The sequence below is a fragment of the Lepisma saccharinum genome, chromosome 3 (genome assembly GCF_977018435.1).
Source record: "Lepisma saccharinum chromosome 3, izLepSacc3.1, whole genome shotgun sequence".
NCBI classification, from domain to species: Eukaryota; Metazoa; Arthropoda; class Insecta; order Zygentoma; family Lepismatidae; genus Lepisma; species Lepisma saccharinum.
The window spans coordinates 122,469,739-122,488,964 of NC_139231.1; the positions used below are offsets into that span (position 1 = coordinate 122,469,739).

Consider the following 19,226-nt stretch of genomic DNA (forward strand, 5'->3'; position numbering starts at 1 on the left):
TTCTCGTGAAATTCTAGCCTGATTTGATATATCACATCACCCCCTTTCCTTTGAAATTTTTGCGTTGAATTCAATATGGCGGTCAACTATATGCCGGTTCTGCGCTTGACACACACGGCTAGGGATCTCCCTGTGCCTAACCTATTTCTTTCATGACCAATTATACCCAGGATAACTCCTTTACATTTTATAGGGGGTGTTAAGGGACATTTGATTCGTCATAGTTCATGTAATGAGGCTTTTATCAGTCACATAGTGACACATATTATTTTGTATCTTCTGATCCCATTGCAGTCCCAGAATGATTTCTTGATATGTTTTAGAGTATGGTATGAGGGACCAAATATATTTTTTCACGATTTTTGGTGATGGCATGTTTTGAGATATTCAAGGTCAAAAGTCAAGGTCACGTGACAAAATTATATTTTTATCCAAAGTTAGGCTTCCTATATATCACTTGAAAGCTTGTTCAATTCCCTGTACAGTAAGCTTTATTTGAGCTTCCTAGGCGAAATAGGGGCGTAGTTACAGCAGATTTAGTATAGCTAAGAGGGCTCAAAAATGGCAATTTATGCTAACTTTGACCTTGAATAATTTAACAATTACAAGACGCACGAAACTAAAAAATTTCATAGTTACTAAGTTCCATTTATAGTTTCAACTCCCCAAATTTCATGAAAATCGAAGATGGTCAGATTGGAAATTGCACATATCTGTGTTGATTTGGCATGGAATGACTCCTATACGGGAATGATAACCATCCAGTTGCGAACATTGCATTTCTCTAAAGGGATTTGTCCACACGTTTCAATATGGTTGCAATTAGCTCGGGTTTTTACTTATACATCAAACATACGAAAAACTCTGGTACAACCAGTAAAATGAAACAATTATTTTTTTATGCTGTCGTTACAACTAATAATAAAATTCACGTTCGAAAAGCGTGTTGCCAGACATTGAAATCTAATGTTTTGAATGGGGAAAAAAGAGAACTTTGGCCCCAAAGGCAAAAAATCAATTTAATCTTATCTTCGGTAAGATAATGAGAATTTCTGAATTACCTGCTACTTGAATTAAATTGAAAGTAAAAACCAGTAATATCTTGTTTACAATTATATTCACAATTACGTAACAGTCGGATCTATTGTCCGTGATGTAATTAATTCAATTGTTGGAAGATAAACGTAGAGGAGAATACTCATAGTGGACTAGACCACCTGTGACTAAGAATAGAAACGTGGTTTTTTCATTTCGTCACAGTGATAATTCCGTTATCTTACCTGTGGTAGATATTATAGTAGGGTCAAGATATGTTTTGGTCATTGTGGTTAAGCGTGTCGAAGGAGTAAGTGCAGCTGTGTGGATTTGCAGATTCCGTAAGTACTGTCTGTTTTGAACATGCTAACGAACTGTGAAGAACTCCAGTTTTAAGGATCTTCAAGTTTCATGGAAATGTACAGCAATGTTCAATTTAAACGCACGGCTATGGAAATTGGCGGCTGAACAAAATTGCACTGGTGCCAGATGTGGGAAAAGCAAAGCGAGAGCGGGACAGAAGTCGCTGGTTCCAGCGCACTGTGTGGCAACGTCTACCGGGCTGAGATGCCCAGTTCGAGCGTCAGACCGGCCTCTCTCCGGGCACTTTTATGTCATCCCTGACCTTTCGAGCAAATACTGTCAGTTTGTATCTCATGGATTACAAAGACCAACTCTACGACGAGATCTTTCATTCTCTTAAACCTCCGAAGAACACACGGGTTTATGCTCCGACGTGGCAACAGCGCGAACTTCTGCCACCCGCCTAATTTCATGGTTGTGCGTTTAGTTCATATTTGACGGGAAACGGTGAAAGTCAATTGTTGTGGATGTTAGTATATTACATATTTCTTTCGGATATGGTCGAGAATTATCAGATCCTTACTTGTATTCCTTACTGGTCAATTCAGGTTCTAGAAGGAAATTTACAATGTCGCCTCTGTCTCCCTCTATATCAAACACATGTCACTTGAATGCTTCTTAGAACATTCTCCCCGATGGCGTAGTGGGAACGTCGTCGCTTTGTACTCAAGAGGTCACGGGTTCAATACCCGTTGGAGGCACACAGTGGTTCGGATCCCACTTTAAATTGTAGGTCAAGTTCCGATTAGCCTTCTGTGCAAAAAAGTGAACTTAAAATTGAAACAAACTCAAGCTTAAACATTATTTTAGAAAATTGTTCTTCTCGTTTGTCGGTCGTGAACTATTTTGGAGTTTCGTTTTAATTTCACTCATTACACTCATACGCTGATCGGGACTGGACCTACAGATTAAAGTAGGATCTGAATCAGTATGTGCCACCACCGGGTATCGAATCCGGGACCGGAGAAGCAAGGGGCAAGATGGAGGGAACTTTGCAACCACATTTTCCCGCTGACTGTAGAGCCTCGGTAGCACTCCCATTACAATAACCATCTTCTATCCCTTTCGGTGCCACGCTAAGTGTTGAAATAATGCGAGACAACACTACATATTCACTGTCTGAGTATGGTAACATTATAGCAATTTAAAACAATGTTCCATTTGTAACGTCACTACTGAACAGTATTTGCGATAACTGTAACGGATTTAACAGTTGCCTTCAATTTTCAAAGGAAAAATTTAATAGTAACTTCGATATCGTTCCTTTTATCATTTCTTTACTCTGGACAGACGAGAACTTTTGCATGGAAATACCCAAGGTATATTTTGGCAACAACGGAAATATTAGAATGGCTATAATTGGAATATGTAAGGATGGTCAAGAGTGGATTGATCTTGAGGAAGACGTACGTTGGTTGAGCAATCCTTCGGATTTAGAATTGCCAGAGAGTTTACCAAAGGAGATACCATACTATACCTTACCATAAATCTCAAGCCAAAATCTTGGCTGTCGGAGACAGAAATATGTACCGTACTGGGTCATGGTAAGAGGAATTTCTGTCTCATTCCCGTTAAAGTGTCGCTGTACGCAGATGGCCCTCTATTGCCTCCCCCCACCCCACCCTCGACGTGTGATAACAGTTTTGTAGTTTTAAGTACACTTTGTGCACATATATGCTTATCGGGATTGGACCAATATGTGCCTCCACCGGGTATCAAACCCGCGATCCCTTGATAACAAGACGACGTCGCGCTGAATAAATCAGCCAATATCGTGGATATCCTTTCTATTGGAATTCAATCAAGGGGTTATGGGTTCGATTCTGAGCGACGATGAAAGTAAGTTCGGAACTTGCTCTCTTTCAGATTCTCCGACGGTCGAGAGCATGGCTGTTCTTTGTGGGTGCCCCTTCATCACATCATCACTCATCCTCATATTCTTGATTAGCCAAAAGTGGCAGAAATGCGAAGTAAAATAAGCCACATCGATCAATCAATTTACTCTAGGCATAACTAGTTGAGATTTTATTGCAATATTGTGTTAGAAAGTAATAATTAGTTTTCTCAAAATTGACGCATTCGCCCATTTAACACCCCTAGTGCAAACTGCACTTTATAAACAAACTTTGAAGAAATCGATCACGAGTAGTCGCATGTGTCATACATAGTCATCACTGCTGTTCATATTGTCTTCATATCAACATTCCGTCGGAAGACAAAAATTGTTGACCCCATATTTCCAACATGTGGGAAAATATGAAATTTATAAATGTATATTTATTTTATTGCAGAAGTCCTTAGCTATTAGCTGCGTTATCTTCCTTCAGGTTAACACTAGTGGTAAACAAGTCGACAACTTTCAATAAGAAAGTGAAATATTTTTTTAGAAGTTTTACAGAAAGTTTTAAAACTCACGCTTGTAACCTAGAACTTTATGTAGAAACCAAACATATGATCCTGACAGTTGGACGTGAGAATTATCTGTACCGATAATCTGTTCACACGTATACGAGTAAATAGGAAAGGCAAAGGTTTGGGAAAATTTTATCAGCATCAAGGGTCGATAACAATGCCTTGACTGGAAAATATGTTAGGATGATCAGTTAAGAGGGAAAAACAGCTGTTTGTCTTGTGAAACCAAGTACTTGACCTAGAAACTACCAGAGCACAATGCATTTGGTCAAATATCGAAAGAGCTTCGTTTAAAGATGATAGATACTTTGTCGCCATGGAGATTGTAGTTCAAAATCGAAGTTTTCAGCGCCACTCTACACACACATCCATAAAATACCCCCAGGGGAAAAGGTTCATAAAGATTGTTTTAAATATGATGGTATACAACGTTATTACATGCTGGCAGCCACAGTATCAACAATCAACCTCTCGAGATGACGTGCTGCAGGGCTGTAGTCGAGAGTTTACGGCTATCACTCCGGTGAGCTTATTACGGACAAATGCGACGTGATCGGCAACTTAATGTTAAGGCCCACTAGTTGATTACTTTCAGCCCCAGAAATCTTTTCCCGTCTAGTTCGGTACACTTTTTGACTCTCTCTGCATTCACGCGTCTAAACCTCGCGACAGGCTAAGTTTGCAGAAACTTTTCGCATATACAGACCCAAACGTACTACCAGAATATAGTTCCGCTGAGACGTATTCCCGACATAACTATACTTGCAACAAAACAGTTATTTAATTTGTAATATATAGACAAAATAATATATACATTAATGATACAACTTATTAAGGTATAAATACCACATAATTTAAAGTAAAAGTTAATATAAAATACAGGTGGTAGTGCTACAAAAATGATTTCGGCTTCTACCTCAACCTACGGGTAAGACAACCAGGTGATTTTCACAACAAAAAGTAGATAATATTTATGTACAGAAAATACCGAAATATGTGGATCAATTTTAAAAATATTACGAGATAAAGACACTTAAATTGCACAAGACACTTAATCCAGTTACAACTGCCTGAGTTTTCATATTCTAAGCATCTGAGGCCCAGTGAATATCAAAGCGAATATACATTATATATGGATAGTTACAATAAAGTTTTGCCTGTAACTCTACTATAGTTCCAGTTATATTTTGTCATCTCTATTAATATAGTGTATACTGTTTTGGTTCAATCATACTTATATTTTTCAATAATTAATTCTCCATCAAATACTAAACGTGAATATCAAGTTAAAAATTACACCTTAGTTTTAGGTACTGGACTATAATAAATAACTCAAGTGTTTTGACTTAATAATTTGGCACTTCTTTCAGGTGAAAATGGAGCCAATCACCATCTCCCTTATCATTATCACAATCACATTGATTGTATTCAAGCTTATGTCCAAGCCTCAAGGATTCCCACCAGGTAAGAAGCTAGAATAGTTAATATTTTATAATCATTTGCTACAAACACACTTGATGCGTCGTGTATAATATATAAAACTAAATGTATGTCTAGAGTTAAGGTATGAATGTCCTACGAGAATGTCCTCCTGAGAAGTTAATGTCAGTTGAAAATTACATGTTTCACATTTGAAGTTTCATTTCAATAACAGTACTATCGTTGTACGTGATTCAGTATTACAAGTGTACTGCTGATAGAGATTTTTCTCAAGAATTCTGTAATATAAGAGCAATGAATGTTTGTGGGGAATAATAATGTTTTGAGGAAAATAGCTCACGTGCCCCTGTTTCTGAAAAAATTCTACAAAAAGCCCTAACGAACACAGTGAAGATTCACCCGGAATATTTATTTTTGGACACTTACAGTGTAAAAATCAGCAAAATATTAATTAAGGATTATTATGTGAAATTCTAAAGGTGTCTTGCAGAAAGTTTTGAGCTTATCAGAAGGTGTTCATGCAGGTGAATCACTGTAACAAAAGGTCTTAACAGATTCATAATAAAAAAGACATACCTTAACTAATATGCCTATTTCTGTAAGTATTAACTTATTAAAGTGCATAAACTATGTACCAAAGGGTACTTTTATCAGTTACTGTTCCGTGTGATTCGCTAAAAATGACATTTTTACGACATTACTATTCCTCAAGTAATAGTTAGTTTGTTCTCACACGCAAAGACTGAAAACGTACGAAAACTAGCGAATTCATCATTATTCAGTATTAAAATATAGAGAATAATTGCGCTTGTTCCTTTAAACCTGCTATGAATACTACAAAGTAAATGTTATTCTCAACAGGTCCTCCTCGCTGGCCACTAATAGGGAACATAATTGACATGAGACTGAAAGGGTTGCTCCCACACGAAGCAGTGGCGAAATTTGCCGAACGTTACGGTAGTGTCACCGGGTTCTTCCTCGGTACTGTCCCCGTCATTGTCATCAGCGGACTGAAGGAAATAAAAGAAGCCTGCGCGAAAGAAGAGCTAGCAGGTCGGCCGATATCTAAGGTCATGCAGCAAGTGAATGGTGGACATCATGGTGAGTTATTTTCTTAATTTCATTATGTGCTTTTTGTTATTTTGTATTTATTGTACAGGCCAATCCATTTTCACTTTTATTTCTTGGTCAGTAGTGGATCAACTGGAAAGTAGGATAGATCAGGTTGAGTAACTAGCGCACTCTGGTGGAGGATAAGAAAAAAAATACTGTTTCTTCTGACATTCACACTACACTGTTACTCATGAATCAGATGAGGAGAGGTTTGCCACTGCAAGAACGCAACCGGCGAAGCCTTTCCGCCCCTCTTGTAACACTACAGTACCGATGCCTGCTCTGCATTCCGTACGTGTGAACGAGAGCGCTCTTCCACAAATACGATGGGTTACCAGGCCTGGGGTAGATTGAACCCTTCAAAGAATACAGTACCACTAGAACACACTGAACTAATTTATACTCCTGGTAACCCCCTAAAAACCCGTTACTAGTTATGCAATTCATCAGTAGTTAAAAATAGTTTCGAATGCGTGCATGTGGAACTTCTGTGGGTTCATATGTAATACACGAAAAAATAAAATAATTTACCTTTTTAAGATAGTTTTCACATGTAATAAGACATTTTCAACATTGTCTCCTTACGAACCCAATCAAACCAAACATTTCGAGCAGTGTTTCTCAACCGCCGGGCCGTGAGAGGTTCATTAAATCCAGTGGTTGACGACTAATTTTAACCTGATTCCCCCCCCAAAAAAAACTAGACATTTAATATGACAATAATCTCTTTATGATTTTGCCATAATTTATTTAAAATACATCAACGTTATTTGTTTGAATTTGAAATGTTTTAAGTCCACTTTATGCACATATAGGATAATCGGGACTGGAACTACAGTTTAAAGTCGGATACAAACCACTGTACTATGTACCTCAGCAGGGTAATGAACCCGAAACCCTTTCATTACAAGGTGACGACATACCACTAAGCAATCGGGGAAACCACTATATTAATGTAAAACGTTCTAAACATTAGAAAGGTGTTTACGAATTTCTGAGAATAGTTACTACAGGTTAGCATTTACTACAGGCCATGGAATTTCCGAGAAATCAAAACTAACTTACTCTCTAGCCTTCTTAAACCCGAAAGTTTATGGCTGCATCAACACAAGCCTTCCATCTGTCCCTATCCTGGGCAAGATCCAGGATCAATCGAATATTTTCTTTTCCATCCTTACCGATTTTCTTTAGGTCCATTTAAACGTTATCCCTGCATTTTCGACTTGGCCTTCCTACAGTTCTCTTACCATCAGGTTTCCCAACAAGAACCCTGTAAACTCTTCTTTTCTCTCTCATTCGTGTTACATGTCCGACCCACCTAAGTCAAGAAGTCTTCTTGATGTAAATATTCTAATAATATCTGCATATGAGTACAAATTACTAATCATTTGAGAAATCAAACCGAAGCTAAATAATAGCACAGGAATGAAGGAAACAGATTTTAATACATTCATGATTTTTTCGCATGTCTTGGTTACATGAAAATCCGTGCCTTACTAATATAACTTCCACTTTATCCTCGCAGGATTAGTCTCAACGGAGGGAGAGTTATGGAAAGAACAACGAAGGTTCACCCTACGTCACCTGAGAGACTTGGGACTCGGCAAACGGAGCCTTGAGAGCATAGCGATCGAAGAGGTCACCGACCTGCTTGGGGAAATCAAAAAGATGGCGGGCCCGAAATGGGACAAGGCTGTGGAGGTGCACGACGTCTTGGGCATCGCCGGCATCAACATCCTGTGGCACGTGATGGCGGGACAGCGCTACAAGCTCAGCGACCCCAAACTTGCGAGACTGATCAATGACGTCAGAACCATCTTGACCATTACGAACGGCACCGGAAGCATTGGCAGCTATTTCCCCTTCATCCTCAAGTTCTTCCCCTTCCTCACAGAGGTGCCTTACATCATGGAAGTCAGGGAGAGGACAAGAAAGTTCATTATGGTAAGAGAAACCATGTCTTTGTAGCTGATCACTGGTGGTTGATTTATGATGAATTGTTTTGGCTTGATGTTGGTGGACTGATGTCGGAGTAACGCCGATGGCCGACATGTTAGCACGACGCTTCCACCTCCATTTTTTTTCAAATTTCGTTAATCTTCTTTTGGTTCTCAATATTATTTTTTGTTCATCATGTGAACATGCCACAGTGTTGTTTCGTCACGTTGTGGCCCATGAACATTTCTTTGAGTTTGATGGTCATCTTCGACGGCTGATACTTCACTGTTTCTGTCATGATCACTTAGGCCAGACTGCTCCACATCACTATCTTCTGAATCAAGAATATAGTACTGCTCCTCACCTATACTTTCATAGTCTGTGTAGCCGGACCCCGTGGCGGAGTGGTTAGCACATCGCGCTACGACGCCAGGGGTCGCGGGTTCAAATCCCGGCTTGGACATGGGTGTTTGTGAGTGTCCATTCATCAATTTCATCATATCATCACTCATCTCCATTTTCGCAATTAGCCAAACGTGGCACAGAAGCAAAGTAATATAAACTAAATCAAAATCAAATTATAGTCTGTGTAGTCCATTAGTCATTGCAACGTATGAATATTGCCCCTCATGAAAAAAGTAACTTAAACACAAGAAGGCCAATACAATTCACGACAACAAGAAATAAACGAATGATAAAAAAACAGTCCCGTGGTTGGTCGGCATGTAAGCGTCACGCCAGCATCTGACAATGTGTTGACAGGATCACGCCACAGCTCCTACAAACGGAAGGGAATGCTCCACCCTATGTTATTATGTATTTCCCCACCCATAACAAATCAAAAGACAGCTATACTGCGTCTCAAAGAGCTTTCGTATTTTACAACAGATATATAAGCAGATAAATTTCCATGTTAGCGCAGCGCTAACATGTCGACCAACGCCGGCCCACTGCACTTTCTTTAAGAGGTACTCTGTCCGTTTTCAAAGAAAAAACAATTCAGAAAATGTTGGTGCCTTGTAATAAACCAAGGCCAGAAGTTAAAAATCCAAACAATTAATCATCAACCAAGTGTTAATAACCAAAAGTTACATAATTTGACCACGAAATGTAAAATTTTCACAATTATAATCCCAAGAACTACTAGATAATATATAATAATACAAACGCGGTTATAATAGAGACGGTATCTAATATCACGACGGAGAAGTTCGCAACCTAAGATTTTGGCGCCAAAAAAAACTAAGAGCAATCACTGAAGACGTGATATTTACCTGGTAACTTTAAATCGTCCTGTAGGCAAATGGTCACGGATACTACGTGTAGCTTCTGTATGGAACTTTATGTGCAAATAAAAGTTTCGTAAAAGTTCGCTCCTGCCTTGTTTTCTCATGCTGTGCAACTAACTTTTTAACTGACCAACGTATAATATACTAATATTAGTAGATAGAGCTTGTGAAAACTGAAGTATATAGGTAAATTCTCTCATATCTATCAGACTTATTCAAGCATAACTATAATAGTCAATTCGTTCACAGATTGGTTTCATTAATATTTGCAGAATATTAGAAGAAAATCGTAATTAATTTCTCATGCTATTAAATAAGATATTTATATTTAATGTGTATTGTACGAATAGCGTCATTGTGCTTCTAGTTTCACAATTTTAACATCAACTTACACCTATCTCATATTTACTTATTCTGGGGGAATAGAAAGGATCATGTAAATTCCATGTCTTGTTCTCATCCAATGAGTGGCCGAATGTCTGGGATTCCGCAAGTAATGTATGGCTTCTGGGAAAAATAAGTCATTTACAATGTCGTCAGTAACATATTACTATGTTTCTTCTAGGATGACGTTAACAGACACAGGGAAACACTAGACCCAAACAACCCAAGGGATTTTCTTGATATTTACATTATAGAAATGCAAAAGCAAGATAAAAACAGCACTACGTTTACTGGTAAGTACTAATTACATTATTTTTATAAATATGGCTCTTGTAAAATATTGATTTGTAATTTTATTTTTTTTTTGTTTAATGGTTTTGTAAATGCGTAGTATCAAAATTTGCTTGTTCTGTCTGCCATATGAAGTTATTATAAATTTATTGTTGGTTACAACACTAAAATATGTATTATTAAGTATATTGGTCAACTGCAATTACGTCGAAGTCTGACAACAAAAATATTGTGTTAACTGGTAAGTTCAAGTAGAACACACACACACACACACACACAAACACAGACAGACAAATAACGACAATTGCACTCGTGAAAATGTATACGTTCCGAAGCGTATTCTGACACTTCGAAGGAATTAGTATAACGCAATACAAACTATAACTTTCGAGGTTTGAATCCTAAGAAAGACAAACACTTAAATGTTTCTTCCTTCTACATCACGCTTAAGCATCTCGCTTGCATGTATGAAGGTGAGCAAGAGCTCCCTGCGATGCGAGCTTCCCGCCTGCACTGTATCTCCAAGACCAGTAAGCAGTAGAGCAAGGGATGTAAATAATACTGTGAATAAAGGCGCCCTAATTTTCACGGAACCCCCTAATGTTTCTTCTTATGGTTGCAATACCGCAATGCACTGTTACGAATCAGATCCCGAAAGGTTCCCCACTGCACGAACGCGAACGACGAAACCTCTCGTCCCGCACACAGCCTCCCTTCCGCCCCTTATAACGCTACAATATCGCTGCTCGCTCTGCAGTCCACACGTGCATACGAGAGCACTCATTCACAAATACGATGAGTTGCCCAGAGTAATAACACATTGGGCAATGAAAGAGTTTCTGTAGCCAGCAATACTTCCAAATATAATTCAATTTTATGATTTTAATTGTATTTTTCTCTCTCTTCTAGAGGATCAGCTCTGTGCCGTCTGCCGAGAATTGTTCTTTGCTGGGTCTGACACAACGTTCAATTCCATCATCTCCGGTCTCCTGTATATGGTACTATATCAAGATGTCCAAGCTCAAGTCCAGAAAGAATTAGACGAAGTTGTAGGCAAAGACAGATTACCTTCCTTAGATGACAAAGGAAAGTAAGTGATACACATTTTTCTTATGAGTCCTCTTGTTCAAAAGTACTAGTATTTATTCAAAATTCTCTAAAAAATCGAAATTATTGTATATTAAATAATAGGTGACACGTCTAATTATTTTTAAAAATTCGTTTCTAAATTACGAATTAGAAGTGGAACCCCAATCATTCTGACAATCCGAAAATACAATTCACCCTACGAGTTGGCGCTCTAAACAGATGTTAAAGAATAAATTAGATTGAGATTGCAAAGACGTATTTTAATTTCGTTTGAAAAACTTACGAAACTGATTCATTCCAATCTTTGGATGAATTATTGTAAAGTTTATAGTAATAGATCAATAACTGAAAGACTGGAAATTCAATATTTTGTGGCGAAATCGAATAGGATTATTAAAAATGTTCCTCTAAGCTAGTCATAATAAGGTAAAACATTAACTAATAATATGCAAGCTTTTGCATTTGTTCTTTCGAAAAAACACACACCTTGAATGAATCGAGACCATTTAAACATACAATATCGTTCAGTCTTATTTTTGCCTCATAGACCGAATAAATGTAGTAAGGTGCTATGTCTAATATCAAACTTATCGAGGTTTTATATAGCCTAATTAAGTAAAAATCTGAAGATTACAGAGAACAAAATCAATTCAGTAGAAGAATTATAGAATTTATAGTATTCTAAAGCAACTTTTATTTCAGTTTGCCATACACGGAAGCAACACTACAAGAAGTAATGCGATACAGCTGCGTAGCCCCTTTGACGCTGCCACATGCCACATTAAAAACTCTCCAAAGTTACAAATTCCATGGATACACCATACCTACAGTAAGTACATATGAATTTATGACATTACTGAAAAGCTACAATGTTTTTATGCTTAGATAGGTAAGCGGGAGTGGACCTACAGTTTAAAGTGTAGTCTGAAACACTGTGCATCCAGCGGGGATCGAAGTAAAGACCCCTTAATTTTAAGGTGTCTGTGATAGGCGCTTCAGTGGAGATCTAACTACGACCTTGAAATTTATTTAAAGTCTACATACAATTGTAGCGCAATAAAATCTGAAGCACTCAATAAATTATAATATTTTTTAGAAGTTAATGCTTATTTCTTGGAAACAAATTTTAGAATCGAAATTATAGGAAGGGGCTCAAGAATTTTCATATTATTCAGATCAATCTGATGCTCCTACAGATTTTATACGGTTATATACAGGGCCGCGTTTTAAATGTTGCCGCTCCTAAATCAATGCAAAAATGCCACCCCTCCCGTTCTTATTTCTATGAAGGTGTTGTGCTACCCTGCTTTCTTTTTCCAGTTTTTCGAGTTCTTAATTTTACACTGACTTCAACACAATGGCACCCAGTAATCAATCCTGTCATTTCATTATATTTCCTTACTTGCAAAGGCGGAGTTAAGGCTTAGGGCTTTTCTCCACTCTATCATTTTACATTGGAAAAACTAGATATCTTAGTCTTATTGACACCTATCAACTTTCTCTTTTGAAAAATACTGATCCTACAGATCAAAACCTTTACTCAAAACACATACGTTTCTCCGTTTCTTGTATTTTTGTAGCTCTATTGGAAAGTCAAACGGATTTGTACTGCTAGGATAGCACTGACATTTTACTTTCGGTTGTCAAGAGATAAAAACGTCTTCTGCTTTTATCAAAAAACATATTTTCTGTGTTTTCCGCGTCGTAAAAATATCGGAGAGAGCAGGCTTCATCAAATCGCGATTAGTAAAACAGTACAGTTCTTACTTATATTCTTCTTCATAAATCGTATGACTGTAGAATAGAATGCAAAAATATTACAAGGAAGATTGTCCATGTTTATTCTCATTGTACCCAATGAGAACTCCAGAAATTGAAACAAATCGGCAAACAGGCCGCTGACATCATCTGCAACATCGCAAGTAAAAATCTATTCCTTCTAATCGTGGAAAATTTGCGAGCAATGATTGTGCATCCAACTGTACTTGAACCAATTTGTAAAGGTACTTTTCATGAAAGTTGGGAATGGCATTAAAAGCAATCATACGTAGTAATAATGTATTTCTTCTTCACCTGTGTAGGATGCTCGAATCGTCATGAACCTTGCACAGCTGCATAGGGACAAGGACATTTGGGGAGACCCTGAAAACTTTCGTCCAGAGAGATTCATTGACGACAAGGGGAAAGTTATCAGACACGAAGCCCTGATGCCTTTCGGCTCTGGTAAGTGTTTTCTTACGAGTGCTATTGTACAGTCACAGTCAGAAAAATGGGACACCTAGAGGCTGAAACACTCGATTCCCTGCTGGCGTTATACGTATTGCCTAACCCTACTGCGAAGACAGAACTTACCACTGAACTTCTATTAAAATGTATTCATCGTCGTATAATTAGGTAACACACAACACTTTGCTGTGAACTGCGTATTTCAGGATCTAGATGTTCCCTTTTCATTGCGGATGACTGTACGTGATAATGAAGAGTGTTTATCTAAGCGTTATAATAGTGTACCCGGTATTTTCGTCACAAGAGATATATGAACACACCCTGGAGTGTTAGGTGCGTTGAAAGATTGGTAGTTTTGGGGAACTACGTTAGAATAATACACGTCTTTTCACCGGGGAACGAAATCGGTTCAGGAGAACTTTTCATTCCCGGAAAAAAAATGCAAAATCCAGCAGAAAATTATGGAATAATACTCCGTACCATTATCAGTTCATTCTCGAACGTTTCCAAAATAGTGTAAAATTTCCATCGGCAGTGTGTAAATTATTTCCCATCAAGTTTTCCAGGTGGCATCACAAATGCAAAATGTGTAAAGATCTGCGAGGATTGTGTAAGTGCAGGTCATTGTGAAATTCCAACGTATGTTGGACACGTAGATGGCCTGAAAACTAGTAGATCGCAAAATAAGAGGGTCCCCGATTTTAAAATTTCGTAAACTGCATTAGGTACAGTCAGCGGTAATAAAATGAGACACCTGGATCCTCAAATACTCGCTTACCTGCAAGGCGTTGAATAACATATTAAACTTTGTTTCTAAAGTCCACTTTACGCACAGAGAAGCTATTCAGGACTGAACCATTCGTTTAAAGTGGGATCGGAACCACTATGAGCCTGCAACAGGTGGTGAATCCGGGCGACAGTGTTTCCCGGGTTCGATACCCGGTGGATAGTGGTTCGGATCCCACTTCAAACTGTAGGTCCAGTCCCGATTAGCCTTACTGTGCATAAAGTGGACTTAAAACACCAACTCAATCATCACAATCTTAACAATGAATGATGAACTGATGAAATCCATTATGGGATAAATGCAATGATACATCCTGCCCTAACCAGGATTCGAACCTAAGACCTCTATCCCTACTCAGATCTAAATATAAAGGAGATTACATGAATAGAATTCCCTTCCTTTAATAAAGTGATTTTTATTCTCGTACAAATAATCTGTTGCTATATGGTTCATTACCGTGTGCTTGGTAAGCATGTTATCTTTTTCATCACATTAATGATGAGTCATTTAGTATTGCCATTATTAAATTGCTGATAGTAAGCTGCCAGGCACTAGCTTAGCATTGTAGATAATTAAGATATATGTAACTAGTACAGTAGGTTATCTTAAACGGAAAATAGAAGAAAATTGGACCAAATAAATACACCTGGTAAATTGCTCTTGAAAATGACTGAAAATCACTTGCTTCGAGATAATCATGCAATAAAATCAGATTCGTAATGCTATACCAATCTCAAGTAGAATGATAAGTTAACCAAACAATCCAAAGTATAAAGACAAGGATCAATGAAGAGGATCTGTCGTACACCTATGTACGACAGATCCTCTTCATTGATCCTTGTCTTTATACTTTGGATTGGGTACTTCAAACAGTCAAACGTGTTGACTTTAATTTTCCTTTAAGTAATATCAAATCTCATATTATGTAATTTTAAATACCATGTGATTTTCTCTTGGGAAAGGCGTGTAAATCGGGGACGTTTTTTCAAAACGAATAGTTGCCAGTCTGTATGTGACAATAAGGAATCAAATATGAGAAAACGTTAATTTAACCAAACCACACCATATTTAAATGCTTTTGATTTCGTATACTTTTGAACCAAACGCTACAATGGGAACAGAAACTATTTGTCCGCAAACTGAGCTCTTGAGTTTAAAATTTGAGGAGGTGCCTCGGCACTTATATCAAGTTTGCGAATATTTAGCAAATATTATATTTTATTTATACACTGTATGAAATTTTACTCATATTCTTTAAGGCCTATTGTACTTGGAGCTAGAGCTCTGTTGTAGGTGATAAATAAATAAATAAAATTCAAAACAAATGCAAACATGTTGCTGTTGGTGGCGTCTAACATTGCAAACACAGTCTCCCGCGTAGCATTCATACTCCACACGAACTGGAACATTTGTATCCTCTTAAGTAAATATCTTAAATACTTGTAATAATAAACAGCTTATTGGCTATATATATTATGGAGAAAATTCCCTCTCAGAAAATTGAATTGGAAAGTGCAAGTTACACTGTACATATTGAGATTCTTATAACTCATAATACGACAAAGAACCCTATCAGAAATTCTAAAAGTATAATTAATTGTGAATAATAAGCTCAATAGGGAGTGTGTAAATACAATATGCGAACTACAACACAATAGGGGAAACACAGATGCATAACTTGGCTGCAATTCTAGTCGCCTGAACTTCGTTACCCTGCATTAAATCCAGTTACCATAGAGATTGAAACTTGCGCAGTCACGGACATTTATCAATGGGTTCGTTACAACCTAAAAGTTTTCGTGATTGTACCCAGCGCTAGAAGTGAGGTGGGTGAGGGCGCAATGGTAGCCCCGAGCTAGCAAAAATTTTCGCAAAGCATCCCTCCCCCCCCCCCCCCCCCCGAACTGTCTAACTGTCACCATGTTAAACCGTAGGAGCATCCTCCCAGCTAACCCTAGATACTCTGCAAGATATCCCCACAGCTAAAGTTTTCCACTTGAAGCGCTGATTGTACCTTCCTTCAAATGAGCTAACCTTACACACACTTGTTCTCAACCATTAGGTACAGTCAGCGGTAATAAAATGACACACCTGGATTCTCAAATACTCGTTTACCTGGAAGGTGTTAGAACTTGCCATTGAACATTTCCTATTAAAATCCATTGAGTTTGGCAACACACAGAACGCCTTACAGGGAACAGAGAGTGTAAGAATCTAGGTGTCCCGTTTTTATTGCCAGTGACTGTACACTGTTGGAAGTTACCGTAAAATGTAATAATCATCTTGTTAATTTACCAAAAAAAGCTGAACGCATCCGGTTTTTTATTCAAATTTGAATATTTTATCATGCATGAAGGGAGAATGGTTATCAATTAGGTGTACCATAAATATAATTTTTAAAATGAAATGGTATAGTCGACGCGCTAGCTACGATAACGACCGGCTGAGCCCACCAGCTGCAACAATCACATTCAACTCACAGTGTTGCCACACATCTACTCTCCATATCTACTCTACGCCACCTAGTCCCTCCCCGCACAAGCACCTTCCCACGGTCTCCACATTGAAGTTGCAAAATACGGCAACAGCGTATCAGCAGTCATGTGACCGAGACTCCACGTGGAGTAGACGAGCAGAATGACGCTGCGCCCATTGGCTGAAAGTTGAGTGTGATTGGACGAAAACAACTCGCACGCTCTTTATCCCCACCTACGTTCGTGGCGGCGACTTTATTCAGTTCTTCGACGTTAACGAAGTAAACTCATGGACTATTCCGTTCATTCCGGTAACTATGTAATGGCCCTTGTTACTTTAAAAACTGTCACGTTCTGTTTTACGTAGTTGGATGGCAATAAACATTGACGGTCCAATAAATTGTAAATATATTTTCTAAAAGTAATTAATCAATGTGTTATAGTGACCAACTGAACAAACAAAAGGAACCCAATCATTATCATTTTCTATATTTTCAGGAAAACGGCAGTGCTTGGGAGAATCTTTGGCCAGAAACAACCTCTTCCTCTTCTTCACAACGATTCTACAACATCTACATCTGCAGGTTCCTGACGGCGAAGAGCCTCCATCTAAGAAGCCTATTGGTGGGCTTACAATAGGACCCAGACCGTTCAGGATGAAAGTTCAGCCAAGAATCGACTTCTAGAGTGAAAGGAACAGTCTACTCACATCCTAAAGGATGTCTGACAGAAATCATAACTGAAACTAGTGTGTGAAGTTCATATGGTGCATCATCATTCATCCTCCATACGTGTATATTGATGTTCCTTCCACACGAGAATTACACACTTTTTATGGACAACCACGAACTTAGAAAACCAGTGTCGTTGAACTGCCGGTGATAATGATGTGTGTATATATAAGTAACATACTTTGGACAACATGTATTTGTCATATAATCGAACATGCGATTTGTAGTTGTAGATACTTGTGTGTATATGTATATAAATATCAATCATCACTATCATCTTACCCACATTGTATAGAAGACAATATAGAGCCGTACAGTAAAAGATATACTACTACATATGAGCATGTAACTTATATTTACAGTATATATTTTTTTTCTGATCCAGCTAATAGTTTACGATAGGTTAGAGCAAATCACAAGTAGATAGTATGACAACTTAATGAAAATTTGTGAAAATTTTGGCTCAACCAGGGATCCAACCTGGATCCTTGGCATGATGTTCGAATTAGACAAATTAGACAGTTTTACAAGTTTAACTACTACATCCATTATGAAGTATACTGAAACATAAACTTAAATGGTTATAACTGCAACGTTTTTTATCCTTATTTTTTGGAAACGTTTAGGAGAAAGTTTGCTTTAAGTAAGATCGAACCACTAGTATGTTGCTCCGGTGAACACGGGACGTTTTTGGTTGCAAAACACAACATTAGCCACTACATTATCCTGAAGGCTGTATTTACTCAAGTATGAAGCTTGGAAGTAATGCGCATCTCTGAAGGAACATCTGAAATTTCATATTTTAAGACATCTGAAAACGTATGATATATTTGTATAAAAAGAAGGTAGTAAGTGTCCTATAAGAGCAGGTACACTCGTACATGTTATATGGAGTATATATACGTAGTTATATAGGCTATTCGTACAGCATTGAGACATATGAGAGAAGAAACTTAATATTCTTTATAAATGAAATCATTAAAATTACGTTCATTACATTAGCCACGTTAATGCTTAAAAAACTGTCAATCATTTTTATGACAGCGAGAACTGACTGTGTTCAAACCTCATATCTACAGTCAACTTTAATTCTGCCAAGTCAGAGTCCAGTAAATACCAAGATCTCTTATACGCTACCAGAAACAATTGGTAACTGTACAGCTCAAAAATATGTGTACTGTAACTATTAATCACTGTAATATTTACATTGTCATTAACTCATTTATCATTCATCTTCATATGTTCATTCTCTCACAGTGGCAAACTCAGGTACTTTGTCATTAAGAACTTCTTATAATCTCCTTTCACCTGGGAGGTGTTCAAATTCGCATTCAAAAACAGTATGTATATTTCCCTGATAAAAAGAACAATGTCAAACCATGTGAAATACTTGATAATTATATGCATCTGCAATTTTTCTTTTCCAAGAGAAGAAAGCTCAAAATACTATGTATCATATTCTTCATTCATTATTGTAAGTAAACAATATTAATTGTACAAAATGTGTTTCTTGATCAGTTATTTTTTTCCTATACCTTGATCTCAGGTTCCCAAACTGTTGCAAGTAAGTGTAAAATGTACAATATTATACAGCTAAAATGTAATAATGTGCCTGTTAATTCATAAAAACCGAGGCCCAACCCAAGCGCATAAG

The 19,226-nt window shown here is 37.7% G+C and overlaps 1 protein-coding gene across 1 annotated transcript; it reads left to right on the forward strand.

Moving 5' to 3' along the window:
* Window positions 1–1,339: 1,339 nt before the first annotated feature.
* On the forward strand, window positions 1,340–18,847 carry LOC145985660 (methyl farnesoate epoxidase-like). The gene is made up of 9 exons (XM_083119729.1): window positions 1,340–1,376; window positions 5,181–5,274; window positions 6,112–6,351; window positions 7,889–8,307; window positions 10,156–10,267; window positions 11,175–11,355; window positions 12,057–12,183; window positions 13,436–13,577; window positions 17,340–18,847. Exons 2-9 carry the CDS (start codon window positions 5,187–5,189, stop codon window positions 17,525–17,527), a joined length of 1,497 nt encoding a protein of 498 aa, XP_082975855.1. The 5' UTR covers window positions 1,340–1,376; window positions 5,181–5,186; the 3' UTR covers window positions 17,528–18,847.
* Window positions 18,848–19,226: the final 379 nt, after the last annotated feature.

Bases quoted from the DNA above. Each gene is read 5' to 3' on its own strand.
- LOC145985660 (XM_083119729.1), top strand. From the start codon at position 5,187: ATGGAGCCAATCACCATCTCCCTTATCATTATCACAATCACATTGATT. The intron at 5,275-6,111 runs GTAAGAAGCTAG...TATTCTCAACAG, and splicing joins GCCTCAAGGATTCCCACCAG to GTCCTCCTCGCTGGCCACTA. The intron at 11,356-12,056 runs GTAAGTGATACA...CTTTTATTTCAG, and splicing joins TCCTTAGATGACAAAGGAAA to TTTGCCATACACGGAAGCAA.